The sequence below is a fragment of the Mizuhopecten yessoensis genome, unplaced genomic scaffold (assembly GCF_002113885.1).
Source record: "Mizuhopecten yessoensis strain PY_sf001 unplaced genomic scaffold, ASM211388v2 scaffold5157, whole genome shotgun sequence".
Classification (NCBI taxonomy): Eukaryota; Metazoa; Mollusca; class Bivalvia; order Pectinida; family Pectinidae; genus Mizuhopecten; species Mizuhopecten yessoensis.
The window spans coordinates 93,623-114,089 of NW_018405908.1; the positions used below are offsets into that span (position 1 = coordinate 93,623).

General features: G+C 36.3%; 1 protein-coding gene across 1 annotated transcript; it reads right to left on the bottom strand.

Annotated features, from left to right (window-relative positions):
* Positions 1-797: 797 nt before the first annotated feature.
* LOC110450319 (vitamin D(3) 25-hydroxylase-like) lies at positions 798-16,866 on the bottom strand. Its single transcript, XM_021497786.1, has 7 exons — positions 16,734-16,866; positions 10,781-11,416; positions 7,173-7,385; positions 5,642-5,765; positions 4,857-5,125; positions 3,172-3,299; positions 798-2,142 (listed from the first exon to the last, which is right to left on the bottom strand). Exons 2-7 carry the CDS (start codon positions 11,387-11,389, stop codon positions 1,932-1,934), a joined length of 1,554 nt encoding a protein of 517 aa, XP_021353461.1. The 5' UTR covers positions 11,390-11,416; positions 16,734-16,866; the 3' UTR covers positions 798-1,931.
* Between the last annotated feature and the right edge of the window lie 3,601 nt (positions 16,867-20,467).

The following is a 20,467-nucleotide window of genomic DNA, read 5'->3' on the forward strand; positions in this document are numbered from 1 at the left end:
GTGAATGCACCGTCAAAATTTGACAATAAATGCAGTAAACCAAACCCGAATTGCAGAGCATTTAACATCTAGTTCTTTCTTCTAGGAGTCGTCGATAAGACTTAATTAAATAGTGGCTTTATTGCAAAATGACCGCTCAGAAAAGGTCTAATTGCAGTTATTTTTTTCGAAAAATATCATAGTAAGCTCACATTTACATAAAAAAGAGAATAAAATCTCAGAATTTATCATAATTTTATTTTAATAAAATAAAACTAAATGTAAAAATATCAACAAATCTACCATACAAACATATCAATAGAGAAATATACCACATCTAGAACGAACAAGGACTACATACAACACAGCATCAACACACAACGACAACGTATCCCGCTGTATAGTATAAACATATTTACAGTGACGTCATAACTGAATTAACCAATGAAAAAAAAGGCATATTTATCAAGAAAACAATGTCCGTCTTAACCAACAGGTATTATAAATGTCTACTTTCTATCTATTAAAAACAAAATTAATATCACATATAAGACCACTAATTTGCCACTCCCTCCATAAAAGTTCACACTTGCCTCTATTCCGTCTTTGTGTATTGCAGAGGTATCTTCTCTTGGGAGCAGGTATTGAGTGTTACGTCACTTGTTTGTGAGAGTAACGTCATCAATTTTTGAGAAAACGACGTAATTTTTCACATTTCACATTTTCTCAATACCTGCTCACGAGAGAAGATAACTCTGCAATACGCAAAGACGGAATAGTAGTTTATAGACATTTCTAATGATCGTTATTTTCAGTTGTATATATATATAATTACCCTCGTACAGTTGCCGCATTACGAACTACCAACAAATCTGGAGGGCGCCTTTTGACCAATATTATATAACACGCCATTTACGTATCTCTTGGCAAGCGGCCAAACCCGCTATAAGGCCAGTATTGTGCTCAGTAACTTAAGTTATCATTTTTACGGGTTTTTTTTGTTTTCTACAATATAGTCCTGACAACATGGGCGACATAATATTCACATATAATATTGTAACAATCATTGCATACAATAACACCAAATTTACATGAAAATGAATTAACTTTGTATGAGGATAATTAAAAATAAACCCTTTGTTTTTATATAGATATATATCATTTTTTAAAGTATATCTAGGTGTACAGGATCATTTTATATAGATATATATAATTTTTTAAAGTATATCTAGGTGTACAGGATCAATTTATGAAAAGAAAAAAACAATAACTAAAATTGAATAACATAAAAGTTAAATTCTGCAAATCTTAACTTAAAAAAATTGTTCGAACATAGGACTCAGCATTGAGAAGATGACGACCTTTTAGTTGACAATTACGTACACTCTGAGGTAAATATCTGCAAACCTGCATAGTTTCTTTTACAGGAATACAAGTACGAGAGGGGGGTTATATTGTACATTGTTCTTGTTTGTTTTCTGAAATTTTTCGATTTTTTTAAACACGACTTCTATTTTGACAAAAAAGCAACTTTCTGAAAAAATATTACACCAGTTAAAGACTCGTCATTTCATGACATGAATTTTTAAAAGAATTACTTTAATTAAAGCCAAGTTGTTTGCTCTTAGATCACAAATTTGCCATTTATAGGTAATTATTTTCTTTATGTAAAATTCAGGTAAAAACAAGTTAAATCAAAGCTACAAGTCCTAGCCACCAAAGACATAAAGTATCATATGGATAAATTATCGAGGCTTTTAACCAACATGTCGATACTATGAAGGTACCTATGGAAGATATGTTATTTTGATTTATTTGGAAATAAAATGAAATGTAATGGCCTTGTGCGTAGGTAAGATTGTTCACTTTTATAAACATAAAATTGTTCAGGTTGTTGGTGGCATTCCCAGATCACGCAACAATATTTTCATACAACAATAAAATTAAGGGAATCATCTCGGTAACGCTCGGCACTTAAAGCCATGTGGTAAGATAACTGGGGCCGACGGCGCGAAGTGGCGGGGATGGTGGGGCGGAAGTACTGTATCCACTTCCGGTAGGAACTCAAATGTTCGGAGAAGATGCACAGTATACAGAAACATCCGGTTGTAGGCCATTTCTTTACCAACACATTTTCTTTCACCGACTCCAAAGGCAATTGAACTAAAACAAACCAAGATATTATTATAAATAGTGGATCATAAATTCAATTAAATTCGAAGTTTTCCATAAATAATATCTTCACAAATAAATCTTACATTTGTAAAAGCTTCATTGATTTTGATTGTGGTTTGTATCAAAGAAAATTGAATACATAAACATCACTATTCACGGATGAAAGTATAGATTTGTGACGTCATAACTCATAATGGTAAGTATAATGGTGTGACGTCACAACTCATGATGGTAAGTATAATGGTGTGACGTCACAACTCATGGCTATAGGAGTAGATGTGTGACGTCTGAAACACATAATGGCAGGTACACTGTATGTGTGTGTGTGACGTCACAATTCATGGTGGTAATTATAGGTGTGTGGTGTCGCAAATTATTGTTGTAGATATATATGTGTGACATCACAACGGTGTGTGATGTCATACCTTTTTCTGGTAATTATTTAAGTATTGAACTGCTTTCAGTTGGCATTCATAGGCACTATGGATGTCATCTGAAAAAAGGCAGATACAATGAAATACGCTAGCGCTCCATGTTTTATTTGCTTTCATCTAGTTGAAATGCATACTGCCTACGAATGCCTACTAAAAGCAGTACAATAATTATATTTACCATTTTTGGAAGGAGTTTATCACATATTTTTTTGATCAATTACACTTATTACTAGTCAGCATTTATTTCAATATATCAATCGTGTATACTTGTACAATGAATGGAACACCCCTCGCCCGGAGAGGGTAAGTGGTATTAAACGTAACAATTATGACGTCACAATAATGTTGACGTGAACAATCTCTCTTTAATATTCATAGCCTATATGAATGTCATCTGAATCTGGTTGGGTTATAAAGTGGCAATGCCATACGATGGTAAATATAGAAGTGTGACATCATAGACTCGTTAACATATTTGGCAGCTCTAAGCGATACACTTTACCTAACCCTATCCTCCATTCGATCCTCGATCCCTGATACCTAGCCCCTATCATCCAGCCCATCCCTGATGATCTGAACTTACTTTCTATGAGAGGCATGATCCCGGGGGACAGGCGTGCCATCATCTTTAAGAAATCTTTCTGGTCTGAATTCCCAGGGGTCGTCCCATAATTCCTCGTCGTGGTGGGCCCCGTACAGGTTCCCCATAATCTGTACAGAAGTGAAACATTACTGTAGTGTCGAATATAATTCATGATAAAATCTTGTTGGCGCATTTTCATTTTCGCTTAGCCGTACAACAATACAAAAACATTTTTGGAGCATTATCATTTTCGCTAAGCCGTATAACAATACAAAAACATTTTTGGAGCATTTTCATTTTCGCTAAGCCGTATAACAATACAAAAACATTTTTGGAGCATTATCATTTTCGCTAAGCCGTATAACAATTCAAAAACAAACAATAAAATCCTTTTGATTTAGGTGTATCTCGTTGTCGTATTCCGTCTTTGCGTATTGCAGAGTTATCTTCTCTTGTGAGCAGGTATTGATTGTTACGTCATGGGTTTGTGTGAGAAAATTACGCCATTTTCTAGAAAAATTGATGACGTTACTCTCACAAACACATGACGTAACAATCAAAGCCTGCTCACAAGAGCAGATCACTCTGCAATATGAAAAGACGGAATTAGTTGTTATCAATCCGTCCATTTATAATGTTCGTTATTTCAAATGACAAGATAAGATCAGTGTTACTATTTCCACTTTAGTTGTAACGCCACTGTGCTGTCAATTAACAATATTCTTTAGCTCAATTACATCAAATGTTAAAAAACAACATGTGGTAACATAGACATACAAAGATATATAGATCTTGACTTCATATCGGTTAATATCTTTTTATAAGCCAGGATAATACAACTACACATTCACCTCCATAAAGGTCCATAGCTGATACAAGTGTGCTATTACCTCCATGTAACTGACATAGAAATATATAGGAAATTTTTAAGATTCTATTTTTACAAAAGTTTCCCTCAAACATTAATATTACATTCTAATATAACAGGAGAAAGAGATATAACGACCAGACCGGGGTTCGAACCCGGGACCCTCCCAACTCTAGACAGACGCTCTGCCAATTGAGCTACCTGATCTTGGACGATTGACCAAATCCAGTTCCGCTACAATTCTCTATCATTTTGCAAAGTCTTCGCTACCAAATACAACACTATTTACAACTCAGGTTCGGATATACCCTTGCTAAACATTCACCGAGCGCTTGGAAAAAGGATTGGCAATCTCGCCACTTTTTTTCTACCAGAAGAAAGAGAAATGCAACGGCCAGACCAGAGTTTTACAATGGGACCCTCCAAACTCTAGACTCACGTTCTAACCAATTGAGCTACCTGGTCACTGGTGATCGACCCAGTCCATTTACGAACAAAGACAGGAAATGGAGAAGGAGGTTGGGTGGCTACAAATGAACAACTATAAACATTTCACTTATTTTATCCTATTGCCATAAAACAGAAGCGGCGCGGATAATGACAGAAACTGTTCAGCGTAATTCGTGCCTTCTATTAGATGGATTGACATCATTATACCATCGGTTAAGGAAATGGAACAAAAAACCCTACATTTGATTGATTATGATTTACAAAGCGCTTGATTCATTGTAAGTGAAAATAAGAATTCAGGACATGTACACCTTCGCTACTTGTACATCATCTATTACTTGACTAACAAAGCCCTGCTTCAACTTACGACGGTTCCTTTTGGTATCGTGAAACCTTCAATCTCCACCTCATGGTCTATGTTAGCATGTGCAGCCGTCATCGGAAGATGTGACTGGTATCTTAGCAACTCGTAAATGCATGCTTGCACATATGGCATGCTCTTCCCGTCTTCGATTGTGGGTAATCTGTCGCGTCCAATCACAAGATCGATCTCTTCCCTCATTTTCTGTTGAACGTCCGGTAGGTGGAGCCACATAAAAATCATACCGGACATCACACTTTTTGTGGTCAGCACGGCTGAAAAAGAGAAAATAATTGTTTTTGTTTTTAAACACGAGTCAACTACCCTCTTTTTCTAATCCTTCTTTCTCAATTTTTATGATGCAGTGTTAATTTTTTTTAATGTTCACACAATACCTACGTAGCAAAATAAGGTTAAGCTTGAATTAACATAGAGTTAAAACGAAAACAAACAAAACACAAAAAAAATTATACGTCTAATTATTTATGATATTAAACACTGGTTTATCAGTATTATGACCCCCATCCCCATTTTTAACAATAAAATGTTCTTTGGCCAGGTATACTGTATTTGTAAGAACCTCGGTGTGTTGTAAATCGAGACCAGATACAAAAACCTGCAATCAATATCTAAATAAATAAAGAGAAAAAAGACTTACACCATTCTTCAAAATGTTTGTTACTACTGCTTTCAATTAAATTCCTCGGAATGTAAACATTCCGGTTAGACTGAATTCCCCGAATCCTACTCCGTCAATTACTGTATAGTTTCGGGCTGCCGGTTATACATACATGTGTTTATCAGGTCCAAGAGCATGCCGTTGATATGTTCATCCGTCAGCCAATCACTTTCCGCCTCTTTCCAGGACAGCAGTTGGTGTGAAAAACACTGCACATTATCCTTATTAACTGTTTCCTGTGAATTAGATATAGTACAATACAATGGCAACGTCACATAATTACTAACAGTTGGCTGTACGGATTGTAACGTCCTATCAGCAACACAGTTTGTTTAGGGACATGTCTCCATGTGTGTAGTGTATGCAAGTGTATGTGTGTTATTGGTGTATTTTACTCCTTGCGATACTGCAGATCTGATGCCGACTTTTCAGTGCTACATGTACCTCACTGAAATACATGTACTATGCTGAAGGCACCAGGCGCAGCTGAAACAGTTGTTTTCATTACCTTTAATTTTTAATGTAAAGCAGGGACTAACAACCACCAATCTTAAGGACTCTAGTAGGTTCCGGCATGGCGATATAGTCTATTGCCTTCCTCGTCTGGGCGAACGTTCAACATCAGCGCCAAAAGTAAGGCATTGCCAAGGAAACAAAAGGTTGTTACAAGTTATAAGAAATACAAAGACCCCAATTACTTCGGTAAAGAAATGTCACTCCGTTACAAGCAAGACTGGGAAATATATCATATGTTCTCTTAAAACTTGTTGTTGTTTACAAAACCTTTTAATCGGCTTCTTTGTGCCGCATCCTCTCAGATTTGAAAAAGCTGAGCTATTTGTGTGTCAGTCATACCAAATTATTACTTGTTCATGTTTATGAACCCTTTGCAGGTCGGGGAATTGAGAAAAGAATACATCTGCTATTGCATGAGGAAATGTGGCAATACCTTTCTGTATTATAAGATTTGCTTTGGGTCCTCTATATAAAGACACACACAGGACCAAAGAAAGACTGCTTCACCCATCGCAACATTTTTTATCTTGATATTTTCTCTCTTTACTTCCTATTTGTTTCCAACTGCCTTCCTTCGCAAAACCTCACTCTTTGCCATAGTGTGGAAGGTTGGTTCAAGTTAAGAAGGCAATGAGTTTTTTTTTACCGAGGTTGGGAAATACCTAAGTCCTTAAAATGTTACTTATTATACCTGCCTTACTTTAATCAAGCTTTCATGAGTATAATGTGACAAGGAAAACGTTATTGCTGGGCGACGTCGGCATTGTATTTCAGTGAGGTAGCACTTTAAAGTCGGCATCAGCTAAGCGTTATTGCAAAAATAAATACCGCCTAAAGCGCACATATTTGCAAACATTATACCCAGATGAAGGCAGGAACTTAAATGACCATTCGAACCAAATTAATCAAACAAATGACGTAACAATCTGTACCTGCTCACAAGAGCAGATAACTCTGCAATACGCAAAGACGGAATAGAACGGGATACAGGTTAATATTATCTGTCAATGAACTATCAATGGTTATTCATATAATCTACCATATAGATTGTTCAAAGTTTTGCCACGTTTTTCAAACGCATTTTGTTTTTGTTTTGTTTGTTATAATATTACATAGGTATAGCTAACCTTCATTTCTGTAACGAGACTTTGAAAAAGTGATTCTCGTTGTTTAATGACGTTGCTGTACAGGTTGCCATAGAAACCGCAGCAGTGACGTAACCAAGGAAACTTCCCGAGGATTCCGTGAACCTGAGGCTGTATCATGACGTCACCATCGTGATCCATGGCAATAATGCTCTCGAGGATTGGATCTCCATCCTTCAGATGTTTGCCAGAAAACTGCAGGAAAATAAGAATATTTGTTATTAGTTATTGACGAATTCCAATATAAATTTTCCATTTTCCCGATTAACGTCTTTTTCTGATTTATTGTGATGTAATTCAATATCTGAACCAATCAAATCACGTGTTACAAATCAGCCATGATCTACTAAAACTATTAAATCTTCAAATGTATATGTATTTATTAAAATAATTATGAAAATGGTATTAATTACACAGATGGTATTTGATACAAATAGCGCTCTGCTGAACTGTTCCTAAATTAACATCTGTAAATAAACAATTTCCTATTCGTAAACAAAAAACAGAAAATGAGTGAGTCACGTGTTTACAATTGTAGATAAGCAAGTTTAAAACAATATCAATGAAACTTGACCAGCCACATTCACGTAAACAATGCGAGTACAATATGCAAACATGTCCCAGTTTACGCTGCGGTGTATAGGGTCGCTCCTTACCGGGAAAGTACCATAATGTAACCCGGATATAGCACTTGACGTGTAAATCAGGGTTTCCCTGTATATATAATCTTTCAATACGTGAGAGGACATATGTGTATAGCTCTATCGTGTTACCGAATTTAATTACACAAATTAAAAATAAACGTGTCAAAATATATTAGAATACTGTTGTCAGTTCTGTTTCGTGAGCTTCATATTTTCACGTCTATTTGCGAATAAAGTGTATCGCGTCGGAAAATATGTGTATATCAATCATTTAAATTCATCTAAACAAAATGTATAATCAAGTTTGTCCTTAATTGCTTTTAAGCGAACTTGAATCTTCGCGATAAAGTCAGAGCGTGTAAACCGTAAGAATCAATTCCCGCTAAAACTAAGTGATTTCAAGAATATGTTTGATAACGCAGTTATAAAAGTGAAAAGTTTTATGTAAAATTCATCTACTTAATAAATAGATACACAAGATACGGATCACTTGCCTATTTATAGCTCCGTTCGGGATTCACGTACTTAGGATTTCTTTCTAGTTGATAACATGATAATATTACTGTACCATATATGGATAAAGGTTGAGAACTCCGAATACGTTACTTCGGAATATAAGTTCTACACCTTTGTGATATACATAAAAGGAAAATCAGAACTGAAATTAATATAACGAACTAAGTGCAATAATAGAGACGACACCTAACTGTAAAGAAATCCACTTTCAAGAGAAACAATGGACCCCTAAGCAAAACAATGGAACCCGGAGACACAACAAATCACCAAGAGACACAAAGATTCCACAAGAGACACAATGAACCGCCAAGTGACCGCCACGTGACACAATGAACCGCCACGTGACACAATGAACCGCCTCGTGACACAATGAACCGCCACGTGACACAATGAACAACCAAGTGACACAATGAACCGCTACGTGACACAATGAACCGCCACGTGACACAACGAACTCCCAAGTGACACAATAAACTCCCAAGTGACACAATGAACTGCCACGTGACACAATGAACCCCCAAAAGACATAACCTGACTTGATGAGAAATAAAAAATATACAAAGAATGAATGCCTGTGTCATTTAGTATCCATATATCAATATTTATATCTGTAAGACAATCTCACTGCAGTATGGTTTACGTGATGTATGATAATTTTACTATGAGATATTATACGACTATTCGAAAACCAATACCTCGTGTTGCACAAAGTCATAGGTAAAGCTCATATTAAAAATAACGAAATGCACTCGATGTTGGATCACCTGCTAAGACTGACAACAATTTGTTGTCATGGTTAATATTACACGTAAATGGGTAATTGAAGTCTACTTGTGTCCGTCCCACTTTCACGGCACATGAATGTGTCTTAGATAGCACCGAGGTCAAGACACATACCTTTCTCTACGAGATAACAATCTCGCTATCGCTAGCCTAGCAGAAGAGCTTATTAGCAATACTGACACTGAGAAGTGTAAACTGTACCTGTTGACTTAATCAGATGATATCAATCCTGACAGAAATGGTTCTATTTTCCGCGACATGTGCGTCTAATTAGGCACCGGAAGTCGGCTCGTCTAACTACATACATGTTTTAACATGCACAACCTGCCGGTGTTTTCTGTTTTGTAACTTTCTTTTTGTAGAAAAGTGTTGAGATAGAACTGGATTTACTATCGAGTAGATAGTTTGCGAAGAGTTTAAAAGGAAACGATGTAAAATATTGCTTGTGTATTCTGACGTGGAAAAATAAATACTTCTTGCAAAAAAACACCATTCCTGATCTTGAATAATCAATTATTGCCCTTGTTTTACCAAACAGTATGCTGCTAAAGATGATGCCGATACGTTTTGTACAATCAATGAGTAAGATTCTATGATACTCCTAACGGTCAACAGAACGGACATAGATCTAGTATCTGTTTGACGACGATGTACGATGGAAAGCGTCTGAATGGAATGACCGGGAAGGTACTGGGAAGATTTCGGTACACTGTCCCATATCCATCACATGCCTTTAGCATCACGTCCGATTAAAATATGATCGTGACCTTGATTCAACATACCCACACCGTGTGTCGTTACAACTGACAAAAGTCCCTTTAGACGTATTTACCTCTGTAGCTTGTAGAAAGGCGCCTAATGAACTGCGTCTTATATAAATCATAACGTGAAAATTTGAAACAAAACGGTTATTTTTCTTCAAGTGATTTGAAATTGAAGTCTGAAAATCTATAGTGATTTGAAGGTAAAGTCTATGGTCTATGTGAAACAAACTTCGAAACAAAACGGTCGTCTTTCTTAAAGTGATTTGAAGACATATATATATAAACAATGTAACAAAATGGTAGTCGTTCTAAAAGTGATTTGACGGTGAAGTCTATAAAATTAATTTTTAAACAAAACGGCCATCGTTTTTTTAAAGTGATATAATACGAAGTCTTTAAAAAACAATCGCTTCCAATGTCTTTTCTTTTTAATTCGTTTTTTTTTCAATAAAAAGGTGTTTTCACTGTTCTTCCCCCCTCTCTACATCTTAATAAAGTCACTGAGATAAAGTTTTTTCGAAAATGGTCATGGCAATATACTATTTAGGTACATATGATAATAGCCACCACGAATCAGGATTTATGCAAATTATTTTTTATTTTTTTCAGAATTTTAACCAATCGGAATGACGAAAGGGCGTTACGTACCAATTAACGTTAATCAACATCTCTGCCGATTAATTGATCGCCTAGAAGTAAATCATAGGAAACAATAATGTGGAAGGAAGTCGCCTTAATCACAGAAAATAAAACCAACGTGAAAAAACACTCCCTTACGTTCTCCACCATAACTGTCCCATTCATAACAAATCTGTTTACTGTTCCGTATACACAAACCACACATTCCCGGTCTCTTATACAAACACCACGCAACCATACTTACAAATCCTCCGACGAGCTTGCAGAATGACGGCAACAGAAGGTCGACAGGATCAACAGCTTGGCCATTCAGGGCGTGGAACTGATTCAGAACACACCGGAACTCCTCGTCAGCTATGTCTTGGAAGTGCTTGGACGAGAAACCATGTTTGCTTATACAAGATATCATAAGTTTCTTCATTTTTCTAAATGACTCGTTGTAACTGTTAAGAAGCACATCTTTGTATCCGTACATAACATGTTCGCCTATGAAATTCGGCGGTCTGTCACTCATGAGAGGGGCAAATTCTTCACTTTCAAACGCTTTCCGAATTAACTCGGGAGAATTCAAGACAACAATGTTTTGTCCTAACATTTTTAAACTTATGATATTTCCATATTGTTTTTTCCAGTCCTCGATATTCGCGTGAAGTTTTCCGGGAATAACTTGAAAATATACTCCAAAATAAGGTAACCCACTTGGACCTGGTGGATATTTCTTCTTCTTTCGTTTAGTCGTTTTCACCGGAACTCTTGAATGGCCATCGTCAACCATTGCAGGATCACTTCCGGTTACGCTGTAGATTAGGGCAAGAAAAACGCACGTCGCGGCAAGTGTAGCTTTAACGAACATCTTGTGATGAACGAGAGAGTTCCAAATCTGAAAATACAGAAGTAAAGATATTATAGTAGCATATTTGTCACACAATTACACGATAAAACGTTTTGTAGAATGGCATTAAAGCATTTAACTATAACTTTAACTATAAGCGCACTCCTCCAACCCTGGAATTTATACTCAAATTTGGGGTCTTCCAGTAATATACAGATACAAAGCAAACAATGCAATACGAAAAGCATGTGTATGAGTGTGTGTGTTTTAAGTGTGTGGGGCGGGGGGCATTGATTGAAACAGAGGCCGGAGATGGAATCAAGTGTTCCGGAAAGGTGGACATTATAATAATGTTTTAAATGAAAGGCAGATAGTATAATGCTGCAGTCTGGTGATCAGGTCAGCGTTTGTTCAGAGTAGATTAAAGTATCTTCGGTAGAAATTAGAATTATCCTCCTAGTTGTATGATTGCATAACCAGTAGGAGTTACATATCATGCTGAAAATATACAATTTTTTAATAAGTATATAAAACTAAAAAAAGTCCCGTTATTTTGTTTCCTGTCAAATGAATCAATTCAGTGAGTAAAGTTGTTGTCGTTCTTCTTCTTCTTCTTCTAACTTCGAATTAGTTATTAGTCTTGTAATCTGGCTTCCGAGATGAAATTGTGCGATAAAGGTTTTCTGTGATCGAGTTTCAACGACAGCTTGCGTCTTATCTTTAGCATACCAAATGTTAAATATTTGTGTGTGAGAATTTCGCTACGTTATTAACAGAGATAAGCATTGAAGACGAGATATCCCGAAACCTCCTAATCGACTACGTGGGAACCCTTCTGTAATAAAACCTACACGTGTAAAACGTGTATGGGCGTTATCGTGTTATCTTTAAAACGACCTCTGCATGTCGGGAAGTTGCTGGAGTTGGTAGATTATTTATATCAAACCATTTCTGTTGTCAATTCTTAAGGATTCCCCGTCGTAATTTACGTATCTATATTGCCGGAAGACTCTGAGCACATTGTTTGAACATTTTCATCCTAAGCAGTTACTATCTTACAGAGTGGGGAATATTTTTATTTTTCATTTTGCTACCTTGTAGAGTACATGTACATTGCCAGTATAAGTGTTATACGATGCTCTACACACAGTACACTTCTATATCTAAAATACGGGGTAATGATAAAAATAGCATCCAAAACAAGATATCAAACTGTTTTAATCCTGTGTATGTAAAATACTCGGAGGGTGTATACTCGGCGAGAGATGTGAGTGAATAATCATAAAATGTCGGATAACTTCTTTTTTTAAATTTGATATTAAAATCAGCATTTCGATATTTTTTTTGATTTTTTGATTTTATTATAAATGTAACTAGATCATTTACAAAATTGATAAAAAAAATATACACCGTTAAACTTCGCAAACAGACAACCGAAAAGTAGATTAAGTAAGCTAAAAAGAACACGAGACAAGTTGGTTTCAATAATTTGATAATGATTCTAAATTACTTAAATTCAGCAAGAACCATAGATTACTCTGACAAACGATCTATTAGATTTTAGAATGTATATTTAGCATACATGTAGGTTTATACCTAAAACAGTGTTTACTTTACTTTGCAACATTGCATGGGCGTCATATTTTTTAAGAAAATTTCGTTACCTAGTAACTTTGAACATGATTTTGAGCATGGTACAATAGCCTTCATCCTTGGGATACAAACTAATGACAACAAGTGACTAATTGCATAACATATTATGAATCACTGTCGTGCACGTGCGTTGAAAGGTCTTTTCAAGATGGCGGATCGGCAGGATACGAGAGGGTAAGCCCCGATTTCAAACAGCAATATCCATTATTTATATAATCATTATTTGCATACCACCTATCGTGTTTAATTCGTAAAGAATTTTTGTATCGTTTTTCAAATGCATTCGGAGGATTGTAGATTATAGATTGTAAACACATATTTATGCTTGATCGAAGCGGGATATCAGCTTTAATTTGCCCCTACCTAAAGCAACTAACTGTATTCAGGCAGAGTTTAAAATTGAAGTTTCTAAGGAAATTATTATTTTTTCTGTGACTTTATTTCTAGCATGATTGAGGCAAACACCATAATCTTTGCTAAGGACCAAGTCTTTGCATGGCCAAATTTCCCTACATTGTGTTTTTTCTCAGTCATGCATAGGACACAATTATTTCAGTAGAGGCATATATAGGCTGAAATTTACATTTAACACTCTGACTAAAAATACGTTTAATTGTTTTAGGAAGGGGCAAGCATAAAACTGATATCCTGCTTGGTTAGAGCATATCTGCGTATTGACATATTTACAGGAAGATTTCATTTTATTCAGATTCCATAATTGTCCAAATTTGTTCATAAATATAATTATAATTTAAGAACCAAACACGATAGGTGGTACTGTATAACAATAGTGATTATATACATTATGGATAGTGCTGTTTGAAATCCGGACATACCTTCTCGTTTCCCGCAGAGCCGCCATCTTGAAAAGGCTTTCATACAAATATATTTACATTTGCCCCGCGCCGTCCCATTACAATAGTGTTAGAGGGCAAGTGTAATTATATAGGCTATAATTACAACTGCTCAACTATTATAACAACTGCCTGTTTCAGGTGTAGGAATATGTAAACAAACAAAATGGCCGCCTGAAATGTATTTTGAGGCAGTGCAAATGGTTTTTGTAGGAATATGTCTTAAAAAAGAGAAATATGTAAATATAAAAAATACCTGGTTGTCTGGATGTAATTATTGTTGATATAATTACAAGTGGCCTAGTGGGTTTATGGGATTTGCCAGAGGCCACTTGTAATTGTATCAACAATATTTACATCCAGACAACCAGTTATTGTTTAAGTAACCTTGGTACAGTAATCTAGTGCAAATGTATGCTGAGGACAGTACATCACCTTTATACTATGTTTGGGCACGGTCTAATCTAATTACGTGGTTAAGGGAAATGGACACTTGAGTACATATGATATATATATAAATGAGAGTCGTTTAGTAACCCAGTTAATCGAAACAAATACTCCGACCGCTTAATCGGTAAGTTTTCTAACCAAACAATAAACTAATGTTCTATTCAAAAAGCATTTTACAATTAAAAGAAATTAATAAGCACGATAGTTTAATCGCATATTTCAAGCTCCGAACATCTAAACGTATGTAAACATATATGTAACTTCATTCAATTTATGTTTTACACTCAACTCTTACAGGTGAATTCTGCTTCGCAAGTTATATTTCCCAACTTTTTATTCTGGCTTACTTTTAAAATCTGTTCAGTCATTTTTATGGTATGGTATGCATCTCTTTGTCAATCTTTACTATAACAACACTAATCGCTCAGTCTGAACATTATCAAAATTTCCGATTTCGGTCTCCTCGATAGTTTGTGTGTAGGTATTCCGTCTTTGCGTATTGCAGAGTTATCTTCACTTGGGAGCAGGTATTGATTGTAACGTCATTGGTTTGTGTGAGAAAATTGCGTCGTTTTCTCAACAATTGATGACGTTTCTCTCACAAACAAATGACGTCACAACCAATACCTGCTCACAAGAACAGATAACTCTGCAATACGCAAAGACTGAATAAGCCAGGTATGGAAAGATTCCGATAACCGGTTCGTGGTCTCTCGACCGAGTGACCGCTTAATTATAACCGACTAGCCGTTGACAAACCCTAATATGAGTATCACTAACGTAGCGCCTGAAGACATTCATGATCTACATCGGATGTGTCTGTCTACTTGTTTATATACCCCTGATAACATTTTATCCGTAACATTAGAACGTATACAGTTACTACACAAATGTATTAAGTCACGTGGACAATGGTCATTTAGGCCACTGACTACTGTTAGGGCAGGCTAGCAATCTTTTCTCTCGGTCAGGACTATCATGACGTCACAATTGACATTTTTTCAGCTCTTATATTTCCACGCTATTCCGTCTTTTCGTATTGCAGAGTTATATTCTCTTGTGAGCAGGTATTGATTGTTACGTAATTGGTTTGTGAGAGTAACGTCATCAATTTTTTGAGGAAAACGAAGTAATTTTCTCACACACACCAATCACGTAACAATCGATACCTGCTCATAAGAGAAGATAAATCTGCACTACGCAAAGACGGAATACCGGAGTGCGAAAAAGGGCGAAAATTAAGACGGAATACCATATGTCCTGTGATTGGTCGGTTATGTGTGGAAATAACAACAGAAAAAATGCTGTGATTTGCTTCATCAGATGAAGATTAGATTTATAATACATCAGAAAAAATAAATATTTTTTTTCGTTATAAAAATGTTTATTATCACATATTTCAAATACTGTAAAAGACGTCATCAAACCTTGCGTTGTGAGATAAAACAGCGAGTTTCGTATTTTATTTCTTTACGGTCGTACGCACGTGCGCTTTCAGAACATAGCGTTTCACACTGTATATACCTTCACAACAGAAAATAATCCAGAAACAGTTGTCTCTGCTACACTTTACATACTGACACTAACAATAAATAACAGAGCCTGGTTACTTAGTGAGGGTGTATGTGTGCCTCGTTACCAGGTTTGTCCGGGAAGAACTTTATAATTGCTGTAACACGGAGCCGAAACGGCCACCAGGTGGCCAATATATTCACGAACACGTTGTAAAAACAGTAGAGATGTTTATAGAGAAAAGGCTACAGTTTCGTTGCTAATAAACACACGTTGCTTCAATGACCAGATACTATTGGTGCCAATATAAATGTTAACAAGAGCAGACTCTACATCTGAAGAGTTAGCGAAACACCTGTTTTTAACTCAATTTGTAGCCTTGCAGATCTGATGATATTTGAGCCAGCTTACAGAAAATATGTTACCCGTACAGTTTGCCAAGATGCTTAACACGAAAGGTTAAAGCGTACTAGTGCGACGATTCCAAGACGGCCGCACACTTGAGTCCCACTAAAATTAGAACCAACGAACAACGAAACGCAAACTATAGGTTCCATGGGCGGTGAATATTTTATGCTGCTAATGTATAGTTCCGAAAATATCACTTATCTATCAACCATCAATAAATTATGATAAAGTCTAATTCTGTAGATGGATATGACCGTCAGACAGTGTCAATTAAATGGTGATGAAACGTCAACAGCATTGCTATGTTTAACATGTGACATAACAGTTTGGTAACTTCAAATCTATAAACCTGTTATCGTGATCTGGTTTTCAAAAGTGTACAGTTTTATATCAAAATTACAATCGATACCGTACATGATTTAATCCATTTTTTACTTTGCAGTTCGAAATATGCATATAGAGAATAAGATAAAAATACAAAATATTACCTTAAAATGTCCAAGTTATAATGTCCAAGTTATATTAAATTCCTGTAGGAAACAGCTTCACGAGGTACGTTTTTGCTGTAAAGGTCAGCACGTTGTGTCCCACGTCGGTATCGGCCCTAACTGCTAATACAGATACCTCTGATTATATATATGTATATATATATACACGTGCAGGGAGTAAGTGGAACTGAAAACGTCACCCCTCGGCCGGATACGTACAAGTGTTCGGTCGTTCCCCACAAAACACCTTACAATATGACATGCGTGGATATGTTCGGAAGGTCAAAGGTCAACTACTAGGAAATATAAATGGGAAGATAATCCCGGAACTCACTGTGTGGGTCTATGTTTTTATAGTAAATGTCGGTCGTTATTGTACGCTGTAGGTTATCTGACTGGCTGGGTAATGAATGGGCCTAGTGGCTACTTCGGAGTATAGCAACCAGCCATTACTGTTTATATACATTGAATGTAAACCCTACCCTTTAGTTAAGGGTCTTGACTCGAAATTCCTCACTAGACTATTTATGTTTTTTCAAAGACAAATATGTAATTGAATATAGGCGATTTTGTTTATTTAATTTCACAAATAAAATAATTTGTATTAGTGACAAACAAAGCATGATTTTTAAAAAGTTTACTCATTACACATATTTAATTATAATTTTCCTAAAAGTTGAATTATTATTTTTAATATATAAATTAATTAGTGTTTGTTTTTTAACTCAAAGATGATGTTACTTTATCAGTGACGTAGGTAATTCATCTGAGGTAAAATTAAGACATAAATCATTAAACAATATTTAAATATATATGTTCTATCAGAAGACATGTCAATCAATGAAGGTCTTCACAATTCCAGCTCAGAAATAAAAAATCAAAGTTCGAAATATTTAGTATACCATGATCGACTACGGAGACTAATTCCGTCCTAAATAATGACACGCCACATCATCAACATTTTTAGAATTATTCCTGGCGGCAATTACAAACAAAAACTGAAAGATTGAAACATAAATACAGATGTTTAATTATAAAATGGGAGAGCAGGGTTGATCAGCAATGCACCAATTGGAAACCGGAAAAAATGGGAATGAAAACAAAAATATCCTGTAGTAGATACAACGCACGAAGCAAATTCGGTGATTTATAACTCAAAAGGTTTGTGTTTGTCACATAATGTACTGTGTTATCCAGTGAATATACCCATGTCATATTTTTGCGTATTAGCGCATATAATATGAATGTAATATGACCTATCAGCCCTATGATTGGTTGAAAGTTTCAATTGTTTCAACAATGTGACGTCACGCCTAGGACAAGTACATGACGTCATAGACTTAGGCACTGGGGTCAAAATGGCGACTTTTTACATTTCAAGGTTGCATGAAAATTGTCGTTTTACACGAGTAAATGCCACATATCTTGTTTATGTGATAAAAATGATCTTACACTCGTTTTCATTTCAAATAAAATTTATGAAACTCGCCAAAGGCTCGCTAAATTGAAAAATTCTTAGACTCGTGTCATAAATCTCATATGAAATGGAAACTCATGTAAGATCCTATATTTACCAAACTCTGTACTCTTTCTGAGTAATTGTAATATCACGCGAACTATATACTGCATTGTTATCAGACTCCCAACGTTGTTGTACATCAACTAGTTTAGACAGTGTACCCTTAAAATAAATAAATGTAACACGCTATTGTTTTCTACAGGACTCATATTTGACTGGTCACGTGATTATATAATTAACTAGTGACGTGATAAAATGGTGTTTGTCACCTTGCGAATGTTGACTGGTCACCTGATAAACTAGTATGTGTTTATTACCCTTATACTTTAGACTGGTCACGTGCGATGTGATCCGACGCCCCTGATTGTAGTGTACGAATATCTACCGCTGAACCCTCTTGTGTTTTGCCTCAGCGGGACAGTAATCAACAATGTTTGCCCCTGTCGCTCTCACACATTGAGTTCGTAGTAGCGTTCCTAAATTTCGCCACCGTTAGTCACGTCACCTGCGCAAAGTGTTAAGTGGTATGTTCCGCCCCAGTTACCAAATGTTTTAACGTTAATGAAATCTTTTCATCAAATGTCGATTATCAATTCACCAGTAATGGATTTCAAAAACCGTTTAACGCCTCTTGTTTAATGCCTTTATCGGCTTACACTGATGTCATAATGGAAGATGGTCAGGACGTCTTGGTCAGTCAGTAGGCGTGGTATGACTGTATGGCGGTCAACCTGTTAATGGTCAGTATCAATGCTTTCAGAAATTATTTTGCTTTGTGGGGCCGTCACTTGACCGAGTCTATATCAACAAGTATGTCTTTCTTTGCGAGAATCAATTAAATCCAGATATATGTATGTACCCTGTTATTTATTTTCGGGTCCGTGTGCTTGTGTTCTATTCCAAAGAATATACTGATTAGTTCTCCGCAAAGAGATATTTATGGAGCGTGCTCGGAAATAACAATACCTCTAATATGTTTACGTTTATAACGGGATCGAACCTAGGCCAAGTGCTTGCACGTCCAATTCATGTCACCATCCTGGTTTAACTTCGTTTAAATATTAACAGCTAAGGTCATTTAAGGACGTGCCTTCATGAGGGTAGTGTATGCGTGCTTGCGTGTGTGTATGCAGGAGCCAGGGTATGTTGGTGTACTTGCCTCCTAGTGATAGCGCGGATCTGATGTCGACTTTATAGTGCTATCTCACTGAAATGCCATGCCGAAGGCACACAGCACAGCATTCCACCCGGTCACATTATACTGACAACGGGTGAACCAGTTGATGCCATTCCCCAAAATGCTGAACGTTAAGCAGGGAATAACAACTACCATTTTTAAGGACTTTGGTATGTCCCGGCCTGGGAACATAACCCATCGCCTTTCTCACACGGGCGCACGCTCAACATCAAGGCAAAAAGTGAGGCATTGACAAGCAAGGCGCTAGGACATAAAAGGTAGTTAGAAGTAGAATGAAAGATTAAGATCCCAAATATTGGAATAGGTGCAGCAGATTTACTTTGGTCGCTTTTGTGTTCAAAGCAAATCCCCAATTTTGCAGGGGGTATCAACATTAACATTAGTCGCCTCCTACGATACTTCTTTCCTCTTTCCTAACCCGACAACCCCCCCACACACACACACCTGCAGAGGTTGTGTATAATGGCACATTGGCGACAATAATAAGGTGTATAATGCACCCCAATGTGAAATTAGATTCGTAGCCTTGTCTACATGCATCTTATCTTTACATGTATTATCATGTATTTCTGTTATTTGGTCTTTTTACTTGTAAGTGCCTCAATTAGTATCACCCAATGTTTGACTACATTCTAGAATGTTCGCCCATGTGAGGAAGACAATACGTTCAGAATGCAGGCCGCGACATATTAAAATCCTTTAAAACGGCGGTTGTTATAGCTAGATAAACGTTCAGTGTTTAATGGGAAGTCTAATGACGGTTTCCTGCTGTCAGTATTATGATACCGCGTGGAATACTGTTCTGGGTGCCGTTAACATAATAGTTTACAGCAGTAGCACTCTAAAATCGGCATCAGGTCTGCGGAATAGCAATAACTTAAATGCTTCAATAACAAACGTACAGGTACCACTTCCAGCACACACACATACATTACACAAATAGCACACCCCATAAACGGCCTTAGGCGTTAATAAAACGCTAATTTATGTATATAGGTCTAAATTGCTAGGTACATT

Excerpts from the sequence above, each read along its gene's own strand:
- LOC110450319 (XM_021497786.1), bottom strand. The coding sequence starts at position 11,389 with ATGTTCGTTAAAGCTACACTTGCCGCGACGTGCGTTTTTCTTGCCCTA. Across the intron at positions 5,126-5,641 it reads CTTGGACCTGATAAACACAT|CCGTGCTGACCACAAAAAGT; the intron begins GTATGTATAACC and ends TCTCTTTTTCAG. Across the intron at positions 3,300-4,856 it reads CGATACCAAAAGGAACCGTC|ATTATGGGGAACCTGTACGG; the intron begins GTAAGTTGAAGC and ends ACTTCTGTACAG.